Source organism: Juglans regia, chromosome 13, assembly GCF_001411555.2.
Source record: "Juglans regia cultivar Chandler chromosome 13, Walnut 2.0, whole genome shotgun sequence".
NCBI classification, from domain to species: domain Eukaryota; kingdom Viridiplantae; phylum Streptophyta; class Magnoliopsida; order Fagales; family Juglandaceae; genus Juglans; species Juglans regia.
In genome coordinates this window covers 721,077-743,581 of record NC_049913.1, presented here as the reverse complement: position 1 = coordinate 743,581, position 22,505 = coordinate 721,077, and the positions used below count along the sequence as shown (strand labels likewise).

At 37.0% G+C, this 22,505-nt stretch overlaps 3 protein-coding genes and 1 non-coding gene across 5 annotated transcripts; all 4 read left to right on the top strand.

Moving 5' to 3' along the window:
- The first annotated feature begins 63 nt into the window (after window positions 1-63).
- LOC108988919 (methylcrotonoyl-CoA carboxylase beta chain, mitochondrial) lies at window positions 64-4,098 on the top strand. The gene is made up of 10 exons (XM_018962315.2): window positions 64-367; window positions 449-568; window positions 851-1,285; window positions 1,504-1,594; window positions 1,831-2,072; window positions 2,165-2,329; window positions 2,957-3,031; window positions 3,172-3,303; window positions 3,553-3,609; window positions 3,718-4,098. Exons 1-10 carry the CDS (start codon window positions 167-169, stop codon window positions 3,919-3,921), a joined length of 1,722 nt encoding a protein of 573 aa, XP_018817860.1. The 5' UTR covers window positions 64-166; the 3' UTR covers window positions 3,922-4,098.
- An 828-nt stretch (window positions 4,099-4,926) lies between these two features.
- Window positions 4,927-4,999, top strand: TRNAR-UCU. The gene has a single exon. It is a non-coding gene; the product is annotated as a tRNA-Arg (tRNA).
- Window positions 5,000-5,122: 123 nt separating this feature from the next.
- On the top strand, window positions 5,123-6,973 carry LOC108988920 (thioredoxin M3, chloroplastic-like). The gene is made up of 2 exons (XM_018962317.2): window positions 5,123-5,447; window positions 6,311-6,973. The coding sequence occupies exons 1-2, from the start codon at window positions 5,237-5,239 to the stop codon at window positions 6,625-6,627; spliced, it is 528 nt and encodes a 175-aa protein (XP_018817862.1). The 5' UTR covers window positions 5,123-5,236; the 3' UTR covers window positions 6,628-6,973.
- Window positions 6,974-15,660: 8,687 nt separating this feature from the next.
- Window positions 15,661-21,137, top strand: LOC108988913. 2 transcript variants are annotated; one of them, XM_018962308.2, is made up of 3 exons: window positions 15,661-15,781; window positions 15,969-16,038; window positions 19,233-21,137. In XM_018962308.2, exon 3 carries the CDS (start codon window positions 19,259-19,261, stop codon window positions 20,855-20,857), a length of 1,599 nt encoding a protein of 532 aa, XP_018817853.1. In that variant the 5' UTR covers window positions 15,661-15,781; window positions 15,969-16,038; window positions 19,233-19,258; the 3' UTR covers window positions 20,858-21,137. The 2 variants fall into 2 exon arrangements, with proteins under 2 accessions (XP_018817853.1, XP_035540819.1); XM_035684926.1 differs by having other exon boundaries at window positions 15,664-16,038.
- The last annotated feature ends 1,368 nt before the right edge of the window (window positions 21,138-22,505 follow it).

Genomic DNA, 22,505 nt, shown 5'->3' with positions numbered 1-22,505 from the left:
TATAAATTAACGTAGCAAAACTACTATAAAATTTTTCTTATCCGAAACCTGAAACGGATAGGTCTGACACATAAGCGCTTACACATTTTAGCTCAACGGGGCTGACCGATAAACAAAGCCAGTGATCTTGGCCTCGCGCGCGCGCGAGAGAGAGACAGAGAGAGAGATGCTCAGGATATTGGCGAGGAGAGCAGCTTCGGCTTCATCAGCTCTGAATTCACATCCATGGATTGCTCACTCATTAAAGACAAGGCCTTTCTGCCTTGGAGTCCTTCCCAACGGCATTGACCGTACCTCCGAGCCCTTCGCTCGCAACTCTGACGCCATGGACGACCTCATCTCCGACCTCCAATCTCACATAACCAAGGTCCTCCCCTTTCACTCTCTCTCTCTCTCACCTACTGTACATATATTTTGTGCTATAACCGATCGATTGTGTTTCTGGAAGGTGCTGGCTGGAGGAGGAGCGGATGCCGTGAAGAGGAATAGGAGTAGGAATAAGCTTCTACCCAGAGAAAGAATCGATCGCCTGCTTGATCCAGGTTCTTCGTTCCTTGAACTTTCGCAGGTTTTCTCTCTTCTTTTTTCCTTCTTAATTTAGAGGCGAGTTGGGAATGATCTTCGTACAATTTTTTTGCCTGATTCATTGATCACTAGTACAACTTAGAATTTAATCATTTGGTGCAATATATTTGAAAGCTTGCATTTTCCCTTCCGGTTCAGGATATAATCATAATTCACGTGTTAATCGGCAAGCTCGTGTTCCCTTTGTTAATTAATTGGACAATTTTGACTTGATGCATTTGTAACATAAGATGCGAGCGTCTAAATAGTGTGCTTTGTGACAAAGCTTGCAGGCCATGAATTATATGAAGACCCCTTGCCATCCGCTGGCATCATTACTGGCATAGGTCCAGTGCATGGACGGCTTTGTATGTTTGTGGCTAATGACCCTACCGTTAAGGGAGGGACTTACTATCCTATAACCGTTAAGAAGCATCTTAGGGCACAAGAGATTGCCGCTAAATGCAATTTACCTTGCATATATCTTGTTGATAGTGGAGGCGCTTATCTTCCCAAGCAGGCTGATGTCTTCCCCGACCGGGATAATTTTGGTAGAATTTTCTATAATCAAGCTGTAATGTCTGCTGAAGGAATTCCCCAAATTGCGCTGGTATTGGGTTCATGCACAGCTGGGGGTGCCTATATACCTGCAATGGCCGATGAAAGTGTAATGGTCAAAGGGAACGGCACTATTTTTCTAGCAGGGCCCCCACTTGTGAAGGTTAGTTCCGGACCTTCTGGTGTTTCAAAGTGCCTCATAGGGTAATTCTGTGGATCTGTTTCGTGATTCTAGGCGTCTTTTGTGTTAAATGGAATATTATTAAGGGCTCACACGTGTGCTAGCTGTGGTGGATTGGTCTGCGGATATGTTTATAACAATTAGTTTGTCAATATATTTCTCAAAATTCTATCCTTTATTCTAAAAAGATGAGTCCATAGGCTGCTACAGGAGAAGAAGTATCTGCCGAGGATTTGGGGGGTGCCACCGTGCATTGCAAGACATCAGGAGTTTCAGATTACTTTGCTCAAGGTATTTGCTTTTCTACCTTTAAGGCATCTCTTCCTAAATTCATTATGACCCTCTCAGTGTTTTATGCTTATGTAAGAGTTTTTTACGCTGGCCATGCCACACCAGTTTACAGAAATTCTCATTGTGAGTTTTAGCTTTCAATTTTATGTCATGAAGTTTTGTTTTTCCTGATCTCTCTATCTCTCTCTCAATTTTTGTGCTGGCGATTGTATATGTAATTTTATGTCTTCTTGTAGACGAACTGCATGGACTTGCTCTTGGTAGGAACATCATTAAAAACTTGCACATGGCTGGGAAGGAAGGGCTATTAAATAGATTGCAAAATATAAATGAGGAATATAAAGAACCATTATACGATGTGAAGGAACTTCGTTCCATTGCACCAACTGACCTTAAGCAGTCCTTTGATATACGATCAGTTATTGCTCGCATTGTTGATGGAAGTGAATTTGACGAATTCAAGAAATTGTATGGCACTGTGAGGACATTTGAATCACTTCAACTTCTTTGGTTTTTATTTGCTTGCTTTTGATATTCATACATCTTGTTATCTCATTTGTGTCTATGCAGACTCTTGTAACGGGTTTCGCTAGGATTTTTGGACAGCCAGTTGGAATTATTGGAAACAATGGGATATTATTTAATGAATCTGCTCTAAAAGGGGCCCATTTCATTGAACTATGTGCTCAACGAAACATTCCTTTGGTCTTCCTTCAGAACATCACTGGATTTATGGTATGTAAGCTCACTGTTAATGAAGCTTTCTAACATCTCAGTGTCACTATAGTTTCATAGAAAAAAACTGAAAATAAGGGTCCCATTAAAATCATTTGGTAGATTTCTCTTATGATGGGTGATTCAATTCCATTCTAGAATGAGGGGATGATGCTGTACAAAGTTTGATAATTGAGTGATGATTGAAAGATCCATCAAAAGGACATGGAAGGTAGTAAGGTCATGAGTTAAAAACTCACTGAACTAAGATGTAACCTACAAATCAAACAGAAAAGGAAATCCATTAGCGGTGCAGCAAGTTTATGCTGGATATAGCTAATGTTGGATAAAGTATTGGAGTTTAGAAAGTACTAGTAGATGTTGAATTTTAAAAGAAATTGGTAGGAAAAAGGGAATAAAAATGGACCAAGTTCAGAATGAGTTTTCTATGATCTTCTCGTAGGCCTCTAATCCAAGTAATGTCAGTCTCTTCTGTTGGAGAAAAGAGAGGAGCTTGGGCCACATTTTTGTAGTTCAATGGAAACTCCCTTTTTGGTTTACATCTTGGTTTTTGTGACCCTCCTTGAAGTATAATATATACAGAGTTGATAAAATCCCAGATCATAATGGTTGATATTCATTTGGTAGGTTGGTTCAAGATCCGAGGCCAATGGCATAGCAAAATCTGGAGCAAAGATGGTCATGGCAGTTTCCTGTGCGAAGGTTGGTGTGTCATATTTAATTTAATTTAAATCTTATTCTTTTGTAAGTTCTTTGATTTATAACTAATCAATAAAAAAACAAAAAGCAAGATATGAAAGACAGTGATTTACTCCTGCACCGTTTCCAATGCGTTTTTCTAGGTTCCCAAAGTTACTATAATTGTTGGTGGAAGCTTTGGTGCTGGAAATTATGCAATGTGTGGTCGTGCTTATAGTCCTGACTTCATGTTCCTTTGGCCAAATGCCAGAATTTCTGTAATGGGTGGTGCTCAGGTAGTCTTTTTCACCCAATACATTCTTGCATATGAGATATCATATTTTTGTTCGAGGTATATTGTTTCCTATGAAAAAATGATGGTAAAGCATAAGATCTGCTTCTTTTTGAGTTTTAGTTAGATACCATGTCTTCCTGATTAACCAAATTATCTGCAGTGGAGAATGGTTCCCAAAGTGTTGTATCTATGATCTATCAATCTAAGTTGTTTCAAGTGTAGATTGACATTGTTTTCTTTGAATATTCAGGCTGCTGGTGTGCTATCTCAAATTGAAAAAACTAACAAGAAAAAGCAAGGGATTCAGGTAAAAGTTTGTGTCTTTAGCGGAAAGATGGCTTCTTATTTCTCTGTTCTATCAGGGTGTGTTTACTCATCTTTGTGCGCGATTTGCGATTTGCATGATGTAATGTAGTGGGACAAGGAAGAAGAGGAAAAATTCAAGGCAAAGGTCGTGGAGGCTTATGAGAGAGAAGGGAGTTCTTATTACTCCACGGCAAGGCTCTGGGATGACGGAGTTATTGATCCAGCCGACACAAGAAAAATCATTGGTCTCTGCGTTTCTGCTTGTATGAACCGCGACATAGATGATACCAAGTATGGTGTATTTAGAATGTGATGAGAGATCATTTTATGTACAAGAAGAAGCAGCCAAAGCTGTGCTGCGCAGAAAACCTGATGCGTTCATTTGAAATCTTGTAAGCTTGTATGTGAAAGAGGAGCAAGCAACAAATTGAAACAAAAAGAAAAAATAACAAAAATAAATTAGGCTTCTAGAGCCCATGCTTGATCATGAGATGACGAGAAATTATATAGAGTTCTTCTATTATCAAGTTACATAACTTAAATAGTCAGGTTTGATTTGTAATATTCAAATTTTAAAATTTATTTTTTAAATCAAATTATGACATGCAAATATTTTAAAATTTTATCTCATTATATATAATTTGGCAAGTAATTGGGAAAATTTTGAATAATTATTAACCAAAATTATTTCGAAAGAATATTTTTACTTCTGAGACCTTTTGTAGTGGTGCATTCCTCCAAGTAATAAAAGTATTGGTATTGGATTAATCAAATGTCTTTTCATCTTTAAATTTAGTAAACATCATCTATATTTACTCCACATTGAATTAGCTAAATTGTTTTCATCAAAACTATAAATTACAGTAAATCTATTCTTCTTTTTAAATATGAAAAGAATTATAGAAAGTCTAAAAATATTTTTTAAGATTATTATATTATAGATATGATATTTTTATTCATATGAGATTTTACTATCTATATATATATGAGATTATTATATTATAGATTGTTAGATTGTGAAAATAAAAATGAATATGATTTGTTGGAGGTTATTAAAAATTATGAAAATAAAATAAAAATTAATAAAAAAATATAAATAATAAAAATAATAATATTTTATTATTATAGAGAATGTGATGACTAATCTAATGTAGACTTCAAGTTTTGAATGATTAGCTAAATGTGAAAAAGTTAAATATTAGTCAAAATTTAAAGAATAGGGTAGCCAATCCAATGCTAATGCTCTAATAATAGCAACATATAGTGTAAAACAATATATTTCCTATTATAAATAAATTGTAAGTCAAAGTACCAAGAAGCGCCCGTGGCCTAATGGATAAGGCGTCTGACTTCTAATCAGGCGATTGTGGGTTCGAGTCCCACCGGGCGTGCGTGTTTTAATTAAATTTTTTTTTCCAATGGGTCCTCCGCAACAGAGCCGTGGTCCAGCTGCAACCTGAAGGCCCAAACCCCCGGCAAATAAAAAACGTGCGCCAGTCGCACGTCTTTCTCTTCTTTCTCCGTTTCTTCCCATTTTACTTTTAGTTTTCCTGCTCATAGAATAGAAATCTGATTCACTCGACTCGAGCACATAACCTTTTCTCCTCTTCCCTTCTTCATTTTTCCCCATGGCTTCCTATACTTGTTCTTTCTCTGCTCCTCTCTCTTTACCACGCGCTGCTCAGCGCTCCGCTTTATCTCCATCTCCATCTTACTGCCATTTCAGTAGACCTACAGGAGGTCTCCCATTTCCCTCCCGTTTCCGCACCCTCCAGGGGCCTAGGGTTCCAACTCCTCCTCCTCTCCCCCTCAAGATTCTCTGTGCGCGTCTTTCCAGAGGTACTCCGTCTCTGATCCAAAGATTATTGTTGCTTTTTTCTTTTGTTTCTTTTTTCCTTCCTTCAATTTAAGGCTCGAGGGTATATACTATAGTTAGTCTCCGTTTGGCCTCCGAGATAAGTCCGCAAAAGAAAGAGGCACTTGTAGATTTATGTTAGATGTATACATTTCTCTGCTTGTAGGCATAAGATCTTTTTTTGCTTTATAGTCATGTGAGTATAGTTATTCGTGTATGTTTGGTTTCCAAGAAAAGTCCAGAAATGACAGACTTATAGATGTGCAAAGCATGGATTTAGTAATAATGCTGAGACTCAGCCTAACAATTGTGCGAGACGCCCTTTCTTTCTTTCTTTCATTCTCTCTTACCTTTTTTGAGAAAAGGAAACTATTTTTTGATGAATTTTGAGAAAAGGAATCTTTTCTTGCTATATAGTGATGTTATGATGAAAAGCCCAAGTTATTTTCTGCAAAATACTGTGCAAATTATTTTTTGGCTTTGATTTATCAGTTCTTTAGTTTTTATTGCCGGCAAACGGTACAATATGAAATAGTTTTCATGATTGTGCAATGAAAATGAGCATTTTAACTTAGGAAGACGTTAGGATTAGTATACCTTTCTCTATTACATAGCTTAATCAAGGGCTCACGGGTTCTTCCTATTAACTTACTTTTGCTTAAATGTTTTGATTGGGCACACTCTTATATTGCATTCTTCTTCCTTGTTCCTTCTAATTTTTTTACCTTGTATTTGGATTTGCTCTTTCTTGTTTGCTTGGTAGAGTTTTAAGTACAAGATATACTACTGAGGCAGAAGATTGAAAACATTAAACAGAATTCTAACAACATTATGTTGATCTGTGCAGACCCGGTAACCAAAGAATCCTGGGAAAAATCGATTCTGAATAGTGAAGTCCCTGTCCTTGTTGAGTTTTATGCAAGTTGGTGTGGCCCCTGCAGGATGGTTCACCGGGTTATCGATGAAATTTCAGCAGATTATGCTGGGAGACTTAAATGCTTTGTGCTCAACACTGACAATGACTCGCAGGTTGCTGAAGACTATGAAATTAAGGCTGTACCCGTGGTTCTGCTCTTCAAGGATGGGGAGAAACGTGACTCTGTGGTAGGTACCATGCCAAAGGAGTTTTATGTTGCTGCTATTGAGAGGCTCCTGGAATCCTAATTGTGGTTCATTGCGTGACTAGAACCCTGAAGTAAAGTTGATAGATTTTTCCTCACCCACACACAATCTTAATAACTCAAATCTTCCACGAGCATCTCTACATTGTTGTATCTGGAGTAGTTCATCGATGTCATGGTGATGTCCACCTCTTTCGCCTTCCTCTTTTCTTGATTTTTCATCGAGGAATTGGCTTGAACAATGGAGACTCTTTTGTAGATATGTACGTCGGTTGTTCTTTTCGGTTTTGTAAAGCGGAACAGTATATGTTTCTATGCAAGGATAGTAATGGTTTGGAACTATACGGAGGGTGGAAGGTGATGATGTTATGCGAATTTTGGTTTCCTCTTCTCCTGACTGGAGGGAGATCAACTCTTTACCCTTTCTTTCTCGAGCAGCTTACGGGAAGGGGTTTCCGACTTGAGATGAAATGCTACTCTTTTATCTTTTAACTTGCCGTGTCACTTAGCTTTTCTCAATCCAGACCTTGGTAAAACCATTGTGACGCCCATGGTTCTGCCTAGGGGTGATTAACGGTCCGGTCGGACCGAACGGACCGACCGGACCGACCGTTTCGGTCCGGACCGGACCGGACCGAGACTTAGACCGGTCCGGTCCGGTCCATATTTTAGAGGACCGAAATCATTCGGTCCGGTCCACGGTCCACAGTTTTTTCGGACCGGACCGGACCGGACCGGACCGGACCGAATGAAAAATTAAAAAAAAAAAATATTTTTTATATATATTTTATATATAATAATTGTACAATTAACAATATAAATTTTTAAATATATTATTAATACTTGTTAATATTCTATAAATTAACAATATTTTATATATATCTTCATTTAATCTATCACTATTAACAATATAAAATTTTAAATATACTATTAACACTTGTTAATATTCTATGAATTAATAAATATATAATATCAATTAGTTAATTATATAGTAATTATATAAATTAATAATATAATTTTCATCTAATTTATTATCATTGACCATATAAAATATTTTTTTATTGAGTTTGTTACATAATCCACATTAATAAGTCACTTAGTTTAATTTAGTATTTTAAATAAATTTTTTTATTAATTATTAAAAAAAAAAAAAAAAGAGGGCGGACCGACTGGACCGGACCGATAGCTATCGGTCCGGTCCGGTCCCTTTGGGTGTTCGGTCCGGTCCGGTCCGGAAAAATAATGGACCGAAAATTTTCGGTCCATCGCCGGACCGGACCGGACCGGACCGGACCGGCCCGTTTGCAGCCCTACTTGAGTTCTGCCATTTTTGACTGATTTGCTTCTTTTTTCGCTTGGCCTAGATGTTATGAGCAATACTATTTGAAGGGCCTGTTGACCGATTCTCACACATTTAAATTATTTTTGACCGATTCTTGCTCATGAAGACGTTCATGAGTGGGAGTCTATCATCTTAAGAGTCATTTAAGTGGTCCAACACTCCTCCATCAGTTTAAATTGATCCCATGAAAATAGGATCACGTGGGACACGTAAAACCCGAAATTTGATGGGAATTTCGGCTATAAATACATGTGTTTGGTCCCCAAACTCACTCACTCAATTCCCTTCGGTAATACACCATCTAAATAGAGTAGAGAAGAGTTTGGAAGAGCCAAACACAGTGAAAACCGAAACTTTTTCAGTGAATTGCATCAATGGCTGGAGGTAAGATTTCTTGGCATTAAACCCTTTAATTCTCGTTTCTAAAGTGTTATTCCGCATTAGAGAATTTTATTTAAGTCTAACAGTTGGTATCAGAGCATTAAAATCCTCTGTCTTGATGTTTAAATACAAAAACCCGAGTTCCTCTGTTTTTTGGCCGTGAATTGAAAATTTTTTTTGGGTTTTGATTTTGAACGTTTTTAATTTGAAAGAAGTTTAGAAATCATATAGAAATATTTTTTCTAAGCTTTCTGTGATTAAAAACATCATTTTTGACGTGAAAAAACACTGTAAAACGCGAAAATCGCGCTGCGTCTGGAGGTAGAAGACGACGCGAACGACATGTCGTTTTCAGGCTTGTTGAAAACGACATGTCGTTTTGGCAGCTTATGTTTCATTCGGTTCTGCTAAACGACAGGTCGTTTTCAACTTTGATGAAAACGACATGTCGTTTAGCATTAGGTTCTCTACTCCCGTATACCGCTAAACGACACGTCGTTTTCAATTTAATGAAAACGACATGTCGTTTTACTTCGAAGGCCGTTCAAGTGTAATGACAAAAACGACACGTCGTTTTTCAATTGATGAAAACGACATGTCGTTTTATTCGGTAGTCGTTTATCAAGCCTGAAGGTAAACGACATGTCGTTTTGAGTTTCAGTAAAACGACATGTCGTTTAGAGGCTGTCTGTGTTTTAAGAAATGGGCAAAACGACACGTCGTTTTTTCATTCTAGAAAAACGACATGTCGTTTACTTGGTGCAAAAAAAAAAAAAAAAGTAAATTTTTTTTTTTCCCATTTTTAAATGGGTTGAATAGTGGGTTTTTGGGTTTATGCCCATTGTGCTTATAATTTTTTATTTTTATTTTTAATTATATGCATTGAGGATATTTGTTTATTATGCTCATATTTAGTTTGCATAAATTGATTAATTTTTGCTTTTTACATGCAATTTTTGATGAGTATATAATTTAGAGCATGGGATTAAATGTTATGCATAATATTATAATCTAGATTGTGCAATATTTATGCTTATATTATGAATCTTTTGTGCATAGTTATAACATGTGAGTATTAGTTAAAATTATGTAATTCATAATATTAAGCTAGTCTTATGCAATTTAAATGTCTAGTGATCCATATAGTTTTATGTTAATTAGAGAATAGCCACAGCATCTTTAATTAAGTAAAATTATAATGATTGATTAGGATTACATAAGGAATATTAGACATTAATTGTAATTAATTATACATAAATATAATAAATTTTATCCCACAGGAATTTTTATTATATTTATATTATTAATTAGGATAAAATATCAAGTTATTCATAAATTACCCACAGGAATTATGAATGAAGTAAATAATTTGATAGTTTTATCATAAAAGTCTAAGATAGAATACACATGAAATTCATAATATATCCTTTAGAATTATGAATTAAGTAATAATATTGATAAAATTCTATCATATAGATTAATTGGATCTACTGGTATTAAAATTTAGCCCACAGGCAATTTTATGTCCTTAGATTCAATTTTTAGGCATGATTTACATTGGTAAAACATGAATATTTATTTAGGCCTCAATTTTAACATAAACATGTAATCTATATGCAGTTTCACAACCTACAAATTTCTCTGATATTCGTTATGATATCCCTGAACTTAAGGGAGATAACTATAAGGTCTGGAAGGAGAGAATTCTTCTTCATTTAGGGTGGATGGATATAGATTATGCTATTAGGAAAGACGAACCACCAGCTGTAACTGATACCAGTAATGCAGCAGACATCGCACTTTATGAGCGATGGGAGCGATCTAATCGCCTAAGCATGATGTTCATTAAGACTAGAATATCAGCTGGTATTCGTGGTTCTGTCGATCAGCATGAAAAGGTCCGAGACTTGCTAAAAGCCATTGATGAACAATTTGTCACTTCAGACAAGGCTCTAGCAAGCACCCTAATTATGAAGTTCTCATCCCTAAGACTCACCAGTGTGAAAGGTGTGCGTGAGCACATCATGCAAATGAGGGACAATGTGGCTCAATTGAAGAAACTCGAGGTTGAAATGTCGGAGTCCTTCCTAGTGCACTACATCCTGAACACACTCCCGCATCAATATGGACCCTTCAAAATCTCTTACAAACACATAAGGATAAATGGTCAATTAATGAACTCATGACCATGTGTGTTCAAGAGGAAGGGAGACTGATGATGGAACAGGGTGAAAGTGCAATGCTGGCAACGCATGGAAAGGGCAAAAATCAAGCCAAACTGAAGGGAAAAGGCAAAATACCTCCGCAAGGTGGTATTAAGAAAGATTCCAAGTGTTTCTTCTGTAAAAAGAAGGGACACATGAAGAAGGAATGCGCCAAATTCCAGAAATGGCTTGCAGACAAAGGTAATTCGACCTCACTTGTTTGTTATGAATCTAATATGGTTAATGTCAATATTAACACATGGTGGATTGATTCTGGATCAACAATCCACATTTCGAATTCCTTGCAGGGATTGCAAAACCTAAGGAAGCCAGTGGGAAGTGAGCGAAGCATCTTATCAGGAAACAAGATGGGCTCGCATGTGGAAGCTGTTGGAACTTGCTATTTAATTTTATCTAGTGGTTTTGTTTTAAAGTTGGAGAAGACCTTTTATGTTCCAAGTTTTTCTAGAAACTTGATTTCAGTTTCAAGACTAGTACCTTTTGAATATTCCTTTAATTTTTCAAATTCATCATTCAGTTTATTTTATAAATCTGATTGTGTTGGGAATGGTACTTTGTCTGATGGTCTTTACTGCATTAATTTACAAAACAACACCACTTATGATTCAATGCATGTTCACACTGGCACTAAAAGATGTGTTATTAATGAGGATTCCTCTAAATTATGGCACCGGAGATTAGGCCATATCTCCATAGATAGGATTAAAAGATTAGTAAATGAAGGGGTACTTAATACTCTGGATTTTACTGATTTTGAGACTTGTGTGGACTGCATAAAGGGAAAGCAGACCAACAAGTCAAAGAAAGGTGCCAATAGGAGTTCAGACATATTAGAGATCATACATACTGATATATGTAGTCCAGACATGGACTCATATGGTCAGAAATACTTCATCTCTTTTATAGATGATTACTCACGATATATGTATCTCTACATGCTTCATAACAAGAACGAAGCATTAGATGCCTTTAAAATCTTTAAGGCTGAAGTAGAGAAACAATGCGGTAAACAAATTAAGATCGTGAGATCAGATAGAGGTGGAGAATATTATGGTAGATACACTGAGAATGGACAAGCACCTGGGCCATTTGCAAAGTTTCTTCAAGAGCATGGGATTGTTGCCCAATACACCATGCCTGGTTCACCGGACCAGAATGGTGTAGCAGAAAGAAGAAACCGAACATTATTGGACATGGTGCGGAGTATGCTTAGCAGCTCCAATCTTCCTAAATCATTGTGGGTTGAAACACTTAAGACGGCAGTGTATATATTAAACCGAGTTCCAACCAAGGCTGTTTCTAAAACGCCATTTGAATTATGGAAAGGTTGGAAACCGAGTTTGCGACATATGCGCGTTTGGGGATGCCCGTCTGAGGTGAGAATTTATAATCCACAAGAGAAGAAACTAGACCCAAGGACCATTAGTGGGTATTTCATTGGATATGCTGAAAGGTCTAAAGGTTATAGATTTTATTGTCCATCTCACAGTACTAGGATTGTGGAATCAAGAAATGCAAAGTTTCTTGAGAATGACTTGATCAGTGGGAGCGATCAAACCAGGAACATAGTTCCTGAGAATGATCATTCAGAATCTCAACCTTCCACTTCAAGTGATAGATTGGTTATTGTTTACAACACCCCTCAAGTACCAACTGGTGTTGAACTACCAATCATTGAAGTTCCACAAGTTGTTAACGACACTCTAGTAGATCAGGTAGTTCAAGAGTTGCCAACAACTTTTGAACAACCAGTTGAACCACATACTACTTCTCAGGAAGATGATGGTGCAACATTAAGAAGATCTGTTAGAGCAAGAAGATCAGCAATTCCTAGTGATTATGTTGTGTATCTGCAAGAATCTGACTATAACATTGGAGCCGAAAATGATCCCGAGTTATTTTCACAAGCCATGAGTTGCAAAGAATCAGAATTATGGTACAATGCCATGAAGGAAGAGATGAATTCCATGAAGAGTAACGAAGTCTGGGATCTTGTTGAGTTGCCTAATGGTGTAAAAGCCATTGGATGTAAATGGGTCTTTAAAACCAAAAGAGACTCATTAGGCAACATTGAGAGATACAAGGCAAGACTCGTTGCTAAGGGATTCACTCAGAAAGAAGGAATCGATTACACGGAGACTTTCTCTCCCGTATCTAAGAAAGATTCCTTGCGTGTTATTTTGGCATTAGTAGCCCATTTTGATTTTGAATTGCAACAAATGGATGTGAAAACAGCATTTCTCAATGGAGATCTAGAGGAGGAGGTTTACATGAAACAGCCTGAAGGATTCCCCTCTAGTGATGGTGAGCAATTGGTTTGCAAGCTTAAGAAATCCATATACGGTTTAAAACAAGCATCTCGCCAATGGTATTTGAAATTCCATAATGTAATTTCTTCATTCGGTTTTGTAGAAAACGTTATGGATCAATGTATATACCAGAAGGTCAGTGGGAGTAAAATATGTTTTCTTGTTTTATATGTGGATGACATTTTGCTAGCAACCAATGATAAGGGTTTGCTGCATGAAGTGAAACAATTCTCTCTAAAAATTTTGATATGAAGGATATGGGTGAGGCATCTTATGTCATTGGCATTAAGATCCATAGAGACAGATTTCGAGGCATCTTGGGTCTGTCTCAGGAAACCTATATTAATAAATTTTTGGAGAGATATCGGATGAAGGATTGTTCACCAAGTGTAGCTCCCATTGTGAAGGGTGATAGGTTCAATTTGAATCAATGCCCAAAGAACGACCTTGAAAGAGAACAAATGAAGAACATTCCATATGCTTCTGCTGTCGGAAGCCTAATGTATGCTCAGGTCTGTACAAGACCTGACATTGCATTTGCTGTGGGAATGTTAGGACGATATCAGAGTAATCCAGGTTTAGACCACTGGAGAGCTGCAAAGAAAGTAATGAGGTACCTTCAAGGGACCAAAGAATACATGCTTATGTATAGACGAACGGACAATCTGGAAGTAATTGGCTACTCAGATTCTGACTTTGCTGGCTGTGTTGATTCACGCAAATCAACATCAGGATACATATTTTTGATGGCCGGTGGAGCTATATCATGGAGGAGTGCCAAGCAGACTTTGACTGCCACTTCTACTATGGAAGCCGAGTTCGTCTCTTGTTTTGAGGCCACTTCACATGGTGTATGGCTTAAGAGTTTCATTTCTGGGCTTAGAATTATGGATTCAATCTCTAGGCCATTGAGAATGTATTGCGACAATTCAGCTGCTGTTTTTATGGCTAAGAATAACAAAAGTGGGAGTCGGAGTAAACACATCGACATTAAATATTTAGCCATAAGGGAACATGTTAAAGAAAATAAAGTGGTCATTGAGCACGTAAGCACTGAACTAATGATCGCTGATCCTTTGACTAAGGGCATGCCACCGTTGAAATTCAAGGATCATATAGTGAATATGGGACTTGGTTCCATTATGTAGTTTTTCATTGTATGAACAATGTTATTTTTATGAAATTCTTAATCATTTTGATGATCTTTTTCTCATATTAATGTGCAGCTTAATTTATTTTTGAGAAAATTTATCTGTATTGGACCAAGAATAAACATAGGGTTTATTCATTAAGAAATTGTTCCCACATAAATTATAAAGAATGAATACATAGTAATACATGGAAGATAATACTCGTCATTAGAGGACCTATCGCCATGATTCATGTATTTATTACTTAAATGAAGATTATTGATGGGTTTAAGATCAGGAGTGTGGACCAAGTGGGAGAATGTTGACCGATTCTCACACATTTAAATTATTTTTGACCGATTCTTGCTCATGAAGACGTTCATGAGTGGGAGTCTATCATCTTAAGAGTCCTTTAAGTGGTCCAACACTCCTCCATCAGTTTAAATTGATCCCATGAAAATAGGATCACGTGGGACACGTAAAACCCGAAATTTGATGGGAATTTCGGCTATAAATACATGTGTTTGGTCCCCAAACTCACTCACTCAATTCCCTTCGGTAATACACCATCTAAATAGAGTAGAGAAGAGTTTGGAAGAGCCAAACACAGTGAAAACCGAAACTTTTTCAGTGAATTGCATCAATGGCTGGAGGTAAGATTTCTTGGCATTAAACCCTTTAATTCTCGTTTCTAAAGTGTTATTCCGCATTAGAGAATTTTATTTAAGTCTAACAGGGCCTTCATATATGCCTGTTAATTTAATGAATATATACTTAAAATGCTATCTAAAGTTGAAGAAAAAAATTGGAAATGGATTAAAAGTGGATTTTTTGTGGCCATAATAATGCTAACGACACGAGCCAGCAGAAAGGCGGATTGTGCAACAGTCCAATGCCATTTGAATTTTGAGATATGCAAAGGGGAGCGGAAGGCAACACATCTGGACTTCCAATTCTTCCTAAAAAGCATTCATCGAAAGGTAAACGGGATACATATGTGTTTTGATAGCAAAGTAAAGTCGTAGTAGCTTTTCTTAAAATTATCGATAATGGAGTATTACTTTGAACATGTCGGACATTTTCTTTTTATATTCGTTTTTTTTTTAAGAAAATAATGTATTTATCCGTTCAATTTATCATCATATTCTACATTTAAATTCATATATTTTACGTCTAAACCAGACTTTTTAACTTTAAAATGGTGGCGTGAGTATTTCATTCAAAAGCTGAAAATAATGTTTCTTTCTTTCTTTAGAAACAGTGTGAGATTTGTAAATGAATAATGCTAGTATTTCTTTTTATTTTGCTAAATTTTTTTTTATTAAGAAAGTGACTATTAGTATATTATTATTTTTTAAATATTTAAATCTGTTTAAAAAATATTTAAAAAGAGAAAAGAAAAATGTAATTTACACTAGAGGCACACCAAGTGGACAAATTGATGGGTCATAGTAACACTATCTCTTATAAATTAGGTAATGATATCTACACAATATATATTTTAAAATGACGATATTTTATAAAATGATGTTATTTTTTAAAAATATTTTATTAAAATATAATTTATTTTAAAATATAATTATATAATATGTTGTGAAAAATGACGTGGATTTATCATTTTTCTTAACTAGTTGGGAAGAAAGGCCGGCCATGGACTAGGATTGCTTTTATTTTGGATATGGAATAGATTTTTAGACGGGTCCCTTTATTTTCTCTACAAATTCCAAATAGACAAAGCATAAGCCTTAGATCAAATCATCTCTCTTTTTCTCTGCAATCGTCCCCGACCAAAATTCACGCTTCACTTCTAGTAAGATTTTTCAGTTCCTCAACGCTAGGTTTTGTCTGGAAATTCCCAGAGACCATGACCAAAACCTTTGTCCTCTGATTTTGATGCACAGCTTCCCTCTCTGTGTCTCTATCTCTTCTTTTGTGGTCCTCTTTTTCAATTTAGATCTCTCTTTGATTGGATCACTTACCTTTTGCCTGTTCTTCAGGATGGATCTAAGTATCTTGGCTCCTGGGGACCTGACCGGAATTTAGAGAGGAGCTCTGGACTAATATGAGGTACCTTTTTTCCCATTTTTTTTTTCTTTCTCTACGATGTTATATTCCGATCAAAATTGTCCATTGGGAGGCTCGTACTAGAAACTGTGATCGATTTTGTTTAGCGGGGTTGTTTTAGTTGCTGCCAAAACGCAATGATAATAATAATAATAATAATAAGTTAAAAGGATTTGAACTTTTTGTAGTGGTGTTCACTGTTTGAGTAATTGAAATTTTTGCCGACCGGGGTTTAATAAAAATATATGTTCTCATAACGTTTTTATGGTAAAGTCGAAGTCAACTGTAGCGTAAAAAAAAAAATGAATTTCTATGTTCTTTCTTGATTCTACGAGACTCTAAGCGACCATACACAGTATCTCCCATCTATTATTGCCCAATAATTACATCTTGTTGGACTTTACTTACCAGCTTGCAGTACAATATCGAATAAGTAAAGCTGGAAGCCTGGAATTTTAGGTGCTGTTTGGAAGTGGAAATGAGAACAGTTTTCCTAGTATAAACGATAATGAAAAAGCATGTTAGGTAACTCATTCCTTTTAGTGGTAAAAGGACCTGGGACTCGAAGGCAGCCTGTTTCATAAATATTTCCATGAAACTGTGTCAGAATGCTCTGAAATTTCTTTCTTAACTGTGGGAACCTGCAGCAAAATCTTGTTTTGATCAGGATCAGATGGTACTTCTGGTGGGTCTATATAAACCTTGCTCTAACTATGTTTTTCACACGAATCTTTTGTTACCAATAAATTCGGTAATAATTTCGGAATGCTTTTATTGGTAAATAAGTTTGAATTTTATATTCAACGATCTGCCTATGCAATTATTATAATTAGAGGTCTAATGCAAATAACAGGATACAGGAAACCTTAATAACGGTTCTGTGCTGTATATAGTCTTAATTATTATGCCCTCTGCAGGGCTCAGCGCAACCCTTTGTCTTAATGACCAGTTTTTGTTTGGTCTAGAATTAACATATCTCATGTCCTCTGTACATCCAACTCTGCAAGGGTGTATGGCTTGAGATTACCAGCAATTCAACATTCTTATTCCAATTATCTAGTTTACACTTGGAGATTTTATCTAGTTGGGTTTTATTCCAATAAGTAATCTTCTCTATTTTACTTTGCCTCAACTTTCTTATATTTGACATTTTGCTGTCATGATGGTAACCAACCCTGTTGAACTTACCAAATTGAGTATGCAAATGCGAGGAGTCTTTAACATGTTGGTTCAATACAAGACTGTCATTTTTTTATGGGTAAGAATAAAATTTTATTAATTTTTTTTAAATTATTAAGAGGAAAGAGGCATGTCCCAAGTATACAGGAAGTATACACGGAATACGCCTAGCTTCATCTAGGGACTATAAATGGATACGGGTAAATTATTGAAACTATCCCCATTATAATCAATAACCGAAGCCCAAGAAAAAAGAGTGTTGAAGAAGAATCTTTTCAGCTCATCCAAAGAAATGCTCTTGGTCTTCAAACACCTACCATTGCTCTCCATCCAAAGGCCACACATAATACAATGAGGAATCATTTTCCAAACTGCAGCAACATTTATATTACCCCAAAGACCCTTCCTACACCCAAACAACTTCACTAACCCTTCTAGGCATAACCCTTGCCACTCTTATTCGGTTGAAAATATCATCCCACAAGGACCTGGCCACCTCACAATGCAACAATAAATGGTCCGCCGATTCCCCCTTTTTTCTTACATAAATAACAACAATCCGGGGTACAAAAACCACGTTTCCTTAGATTGTCAATGGTGAGGATTTTCTTGAGGGAAGTAGTCCAACTAAAGAAAGCAATCTTGGGAGGAACCTTGCATCTTCAAATACTCTTCCAAGGGAAATGGTTACCATGATGACCAAGAAGAGCCTTGTAAAAAGAACTAACTGAGAAACTCCAACTCCCGACCAGAGACCAAATCATCCTGTCCTCCCCAGAATCACCAATGTTCATCGCATACAACATGCAGAAAAACTCAGCAAAAGTACCAAGTTCCCAGTCCTGAGCTGCTCTCGTGAAGCATCAAGACCGACATCTTGCTGGCTGCAGGATTCTTCAACCAGTTTATATTTTTTTACCGATTAAAAAAAAAAGAACTAAAATGAATTACGTGTCGGATTGTGTTGTCTGAAGTCTTTGATTACTTATAAAAAAAAAAGGATTGCGTTGTCTGAAGCAGAGATCCCTGTGGTATTAGCTTTTTTATGTTAAATTTCACGTGTTTACCAAATTTCACACTCCATAATAGTTTACCATGTTCAGCATTGTGCAATTTGAAATGCAGGTCACTATTGTCTTAAGTATTGTGCAAATAGGAATCATAGACCATGCTTTGGAGATAGGTTTCAGCAGTGGTTTATCCTTTTATCTCTTTCATTTTACAGATGTGAATGATGATTAATGGGCTATAATTATTAGACACAAATATGATCAGAATTCTGGTCTTAAGTCATTATTTGTATTGATCCAGTGGGTTACCCATTTGTTAGGTGGCTACTGAGTCTGATGTGGCTTGTTACCTATGATTTTCTGTCTCCATGCATTTAATCATGTCTCTCTCTCTCTCTCTCTCTCTCTCAATCAATCCATTCTGTTTACTTATATAAAGAAAACATGTTTATCTCTTTTGACCCTTTTAAGTGATCCCTTGAACTTTGGTGGTATAATACAAAAGAATTTTCTATGCACAAGTACCTTATCCTATGTTGAAATTTTTAATGGGAATTGGATTTGATTACTCTGTGGATGCTTCTATTATGTCATGCTCAGTTTTCTTTTTCAAATACTTTGGCTGTAACATCAAATCCAGGTCAATTGTAACATGCTCTGATCTATCTTCTTCTATATATTTATATCCCCCGTTGATGCCTTTCCCCCACACTTGGGAATTGGAGTGCTTGTTGAGGATCTAGGCAAGTAGTTAAATTGAGGACATATAAGCAATCATTTCGAGTGAAATAAAGTGTCAAGTCTTATTCTTTGTGTGTTGTGTAGACTAATTGCCACATCTATTGAAGAAAATAACCCCCCCCCCCCCAAAAAAAAATCTCTCCTTCTAGATTTTTCCTTTGTTACTGTGGACTATTAGTAGATTTGAACTTAGCCAGTCCAGTATTTTTAAGCCTTGTCTGCACCATATGGTGTTTATTTACATTTTCTGATCTCTTCCATGTGTAGGAACCTTTGATTTTATTAATGAAACAATGATGGCTAATCCAAATGCATCAACCTCAATGGTGTATTCAGAATCCTCTGAACAAAAGTTCCCATGTGTGGTGGGTTCAAACCGGAACATTCTTCAAACTTCTTCAAGCCATCACAGTCGAAGCTCCTCAGATGGTCTTGTTGCTATCCTTTGGGACATTGAGAATTGCCGTGTCCCAAGTGATGTTCGCCCTGAAGATGTTGCCGGTAATATTAGAATGGCTTTGCAGGTTCACCCTGTGATTAAAGGATCTGTTATGATGTTTTCTGCCTATGGAGATTTTAATGCCTTCTCAAGGCGACTCAGAGAAGGCTGTCAGAGAACTGGTGTAAAACTCGTAGATGTTCCAAATGGTAGAAAAGATGCTGCCGATAAGGCTATCTTGGTCGACATGTTTCTATTTGCCCTCGACAACCCTCCACCTTCCACCATCATGTTGATCTCTGGTGATATAGATTTTTCTCCGGCACTTCACATACTTGGTCAGCGCGGTTATACTGTGATCCTTGTCATCCCTTCTAGTGTTGGTGTTTCATCTGCACTCATTAATGCCGGTAAGTTTGTTTGGGACTGGCCTAGTGTGGCTCGTGGGGAAGGCTTTGTTCCCCCTACCAAGGTTTTAATGCCCCCTTGTGGAGGAGCTTCTGACATTGCAGGATATCTCATGGGATACCATGTCAATGACATCCCAGATGCCCTAAATGATGTAGAGGCAATTGTATATAGGGGTATCTCACAAAGCTATTGCAACTCGAGGGATCTCCAATTAGTGTCACAATCTTTATCAGATTACAAGAAGAGTTCTTCAACCTCGTCTTGTCTTCCTACTACTTTGAGGTCACAGAGTCTTCCTTCTGGCTTGAATGAAGTATCGGGAGGTGGTGTTTGTCCTGGTAATCAGATGGAATCTAGTTTGTGGGTACAGCCTGGAGACCTAAATGGTCTAAAGGCTCAATTTGTAAAGTTGCTGGAACTTTCAGGAGGATGCCTGCCCCTGTCCCGAGTTTCAGTTGAGTACCAGAAGTTTTGTGGGCGAATTCTCAAAGTATCAGAGTATGGAGCATCCAAGCTTGTAAAACTTTTCAAGAAGATGGATGACACAATGACTGTAGAGGAGACGGGCCATCAGAAGTTTGTCTATCTTCGAAATTGGAAGGCAGGCCCTAGTGCGCCTCCTTTGGTTTTGACCAGGAAGGATAAGAAAGGAAAGGGGACCCAGGAAGAGTGTATGGATAATGTCACAGGCAGTGGCTCTTCAGATGTGTTGTCAGATGTAGAAAGAGTGGTTATAGAAGCACATGATGTGAGCAGGAGCCAAGGAGATATCAATCAGGGAACAGTGGCCAATCGTGAAATTGATGACTGTTGTCTTGAGCAGTTCAAGTATGAGTTGCAAGAGATTCTAGTCAGCTATTCTTGTCGGATTTTTCTAGGTTGCTTTGAGGCGATATACGAGCAACGGTACAAGAAACCACTGGAATATCAAAGATTTGGTGTGGATCAGCTGGAGGAGCTGTTTGAGAGAGTGAGAGATGTGGTGGTGTTGCATGAAGAACCCACAAGCAAGAGGAAGTTCCTGGCGGCAGTTGATGGCTAGACAAACAAGGCAGTTGAGATTGTCGTACCCTTTTGATGGTTTTACTTGATATATATATATATATATAGAGAGAGAGAGAGAGAGAGAGAGAGAGAGAGAGAGAGAGAAACAAACGCATAAAAAGACAGACTCAAGCTTTTTCTTTTTTCAGTTTGCCCTGCATGGATGTGAGCTTTTAACATTGAAATTTCCATGTAAGACTCTTGCCTAATCATTGTAACTGATTAGTTGCTGCTAATGGAGATTTGTATGTAAATTGATCTGCAAGTTGTTTTTGTAACTTGCCTAATCACGATGCTAGTTGTTTTTGCATCTGATCATTATAATCAAGGATAGATTCGGTTTTCTTTTCCTCTTCCAAGTGTCCTCAACTCAACTGGAGAATCTCGGCTGTTGTGTCCTTCTAAATATGTAAACGAAGGATAGTAGCATACCTCGGCCTTTTTGTTCCTTTCTATTTTTGAGGGACGTTTTGTTCGAAACTTCAGTGAAACTTGATTGGTTCCTGCATCCTGAATCCTATCATGGCTAACAGCAAATATCCGTGAACTTTCTGTGTGCAAAGGGTCAGAAAAGAAGGAAGATCAGTGCAGCTGGTATTGATCTTCTTGTTCTGTATTTGCTTGGAATGGAATGGATGGGGGTGTGTGAAATTGAAGGTATGCCTATATTCTTAATTTCTTCAGAAGCTAGAAGGAGCTTTCAGAATCATGACAAAATTCATTATTTACGTGTATTTTGCACAGGTTGTCTTCAGAGAACATTATGGAAGAGGTGAGGTAGCTGAAGGCTTGAGTTTTGGTAGCGTAACAAAGTTTTGTGTGGAAATTGGGCTATGTATTATTGTAAGCACTTTTGGCAACAATGCTTTTTTTTTTAAATGCTTGTGTTCGTTTGTAAATAACAAATGAGAAGTGATCACGACCTCATTTAAGATGCCAAAAGTTTATTGATTCCAGACTTCTGCTCAGCAGTCAACCTTGTTGGGAATTTGATGTTGAACTTGATTCTTAAGCTTACCTCTCTTTGAGGGATCTTTTGGTATTGGCATACCTTCTTTTGGGACAATCTCCTCGTAGTTTGGATGAATTACAATGTTGATGGGAATAGTCAAAGCTCCTTCCATCAAGTGTTGTGAGATGGACTGTGTAACCTGTTAAAAATCCGCAGGAATGACATTTGTGAGATGAGAAGGGGAAGCCTTGTGAAGGTGTGGATGTTTATTTGGGAGGCAGGATTGGGAGTGACTCACATTTAGGAGACCTTTACAAGAAGGGTGTTCCTTACAAGGACTTGGTACCACTGGTTGTGGACATTCTGATTAAACAATTTGGAGCTGTACCAAGCAATGTTTTGAATACCATACTGGAAGCAGTACTGGTCAAGGTACTGAAACAAAATATTTTGATATCGATGCCGTTTCGTATACCGTTTCGAGATAGTCGATATATGAATAAATTATATATATATTATATTCTAAAATAATAGTCTATATATGAATAAATTATATATAAATATATATAAATTATAAATAGTCTAATCTGAATTGAGAATAAAAAAATAAGTTTATAGTTTGAAAAAAAAAATTTTAAAATGAATATCGGCCGGTACCGGCCAAAATATAAGTTGGTACAGGCCGAAATTGAGG

Bases quoted from the DNA above. Each gene is read 5' to 3' on its own strand.
- LOC108988919 (XM_018962315.2), top strand. From the start codon at position 167: ATGCTCAGGATATTGGCGAGGAGAGCAGCTTCGGCTTCATCAGCTCTG. The intron at 368-448 runs GTCCTCCCCTTT...TGTTTCTGGAAG, and splicing joins TCCAATCTCACATAACCAAG to GTGCTGGCTGGAGGAGGAGC. The intron at 3,304-3,552 runs GTAGTCTTTTTC...TTGAATATTCAG, and splicing joins CTGTAATGGGTGGTGCTCAG to GCTGCTGGTGTGCTATCTCA.
- LOC108988920 (XM_018962317.2), top strand. From the start codon at position 5,237: ATGGCTTCCTATACTTGTTCTTTCTCTGCTCCTCTCTCTTTACCACGC. The intron at 5,448-6,310 runs GTACTCCGTCTC...TGATCTGTGCAG, and splicing joins CTGTGCGCGTCTTTCCAGAG to ACCCGGTAACCAAAGAATCC.
- LOC108988913 (XM_018962308.2), top strand. From the start codon at position 19,259: ATGATGGCTAATCCAAATGCATCAACCTCAATGGTGTATTCAGAATCC.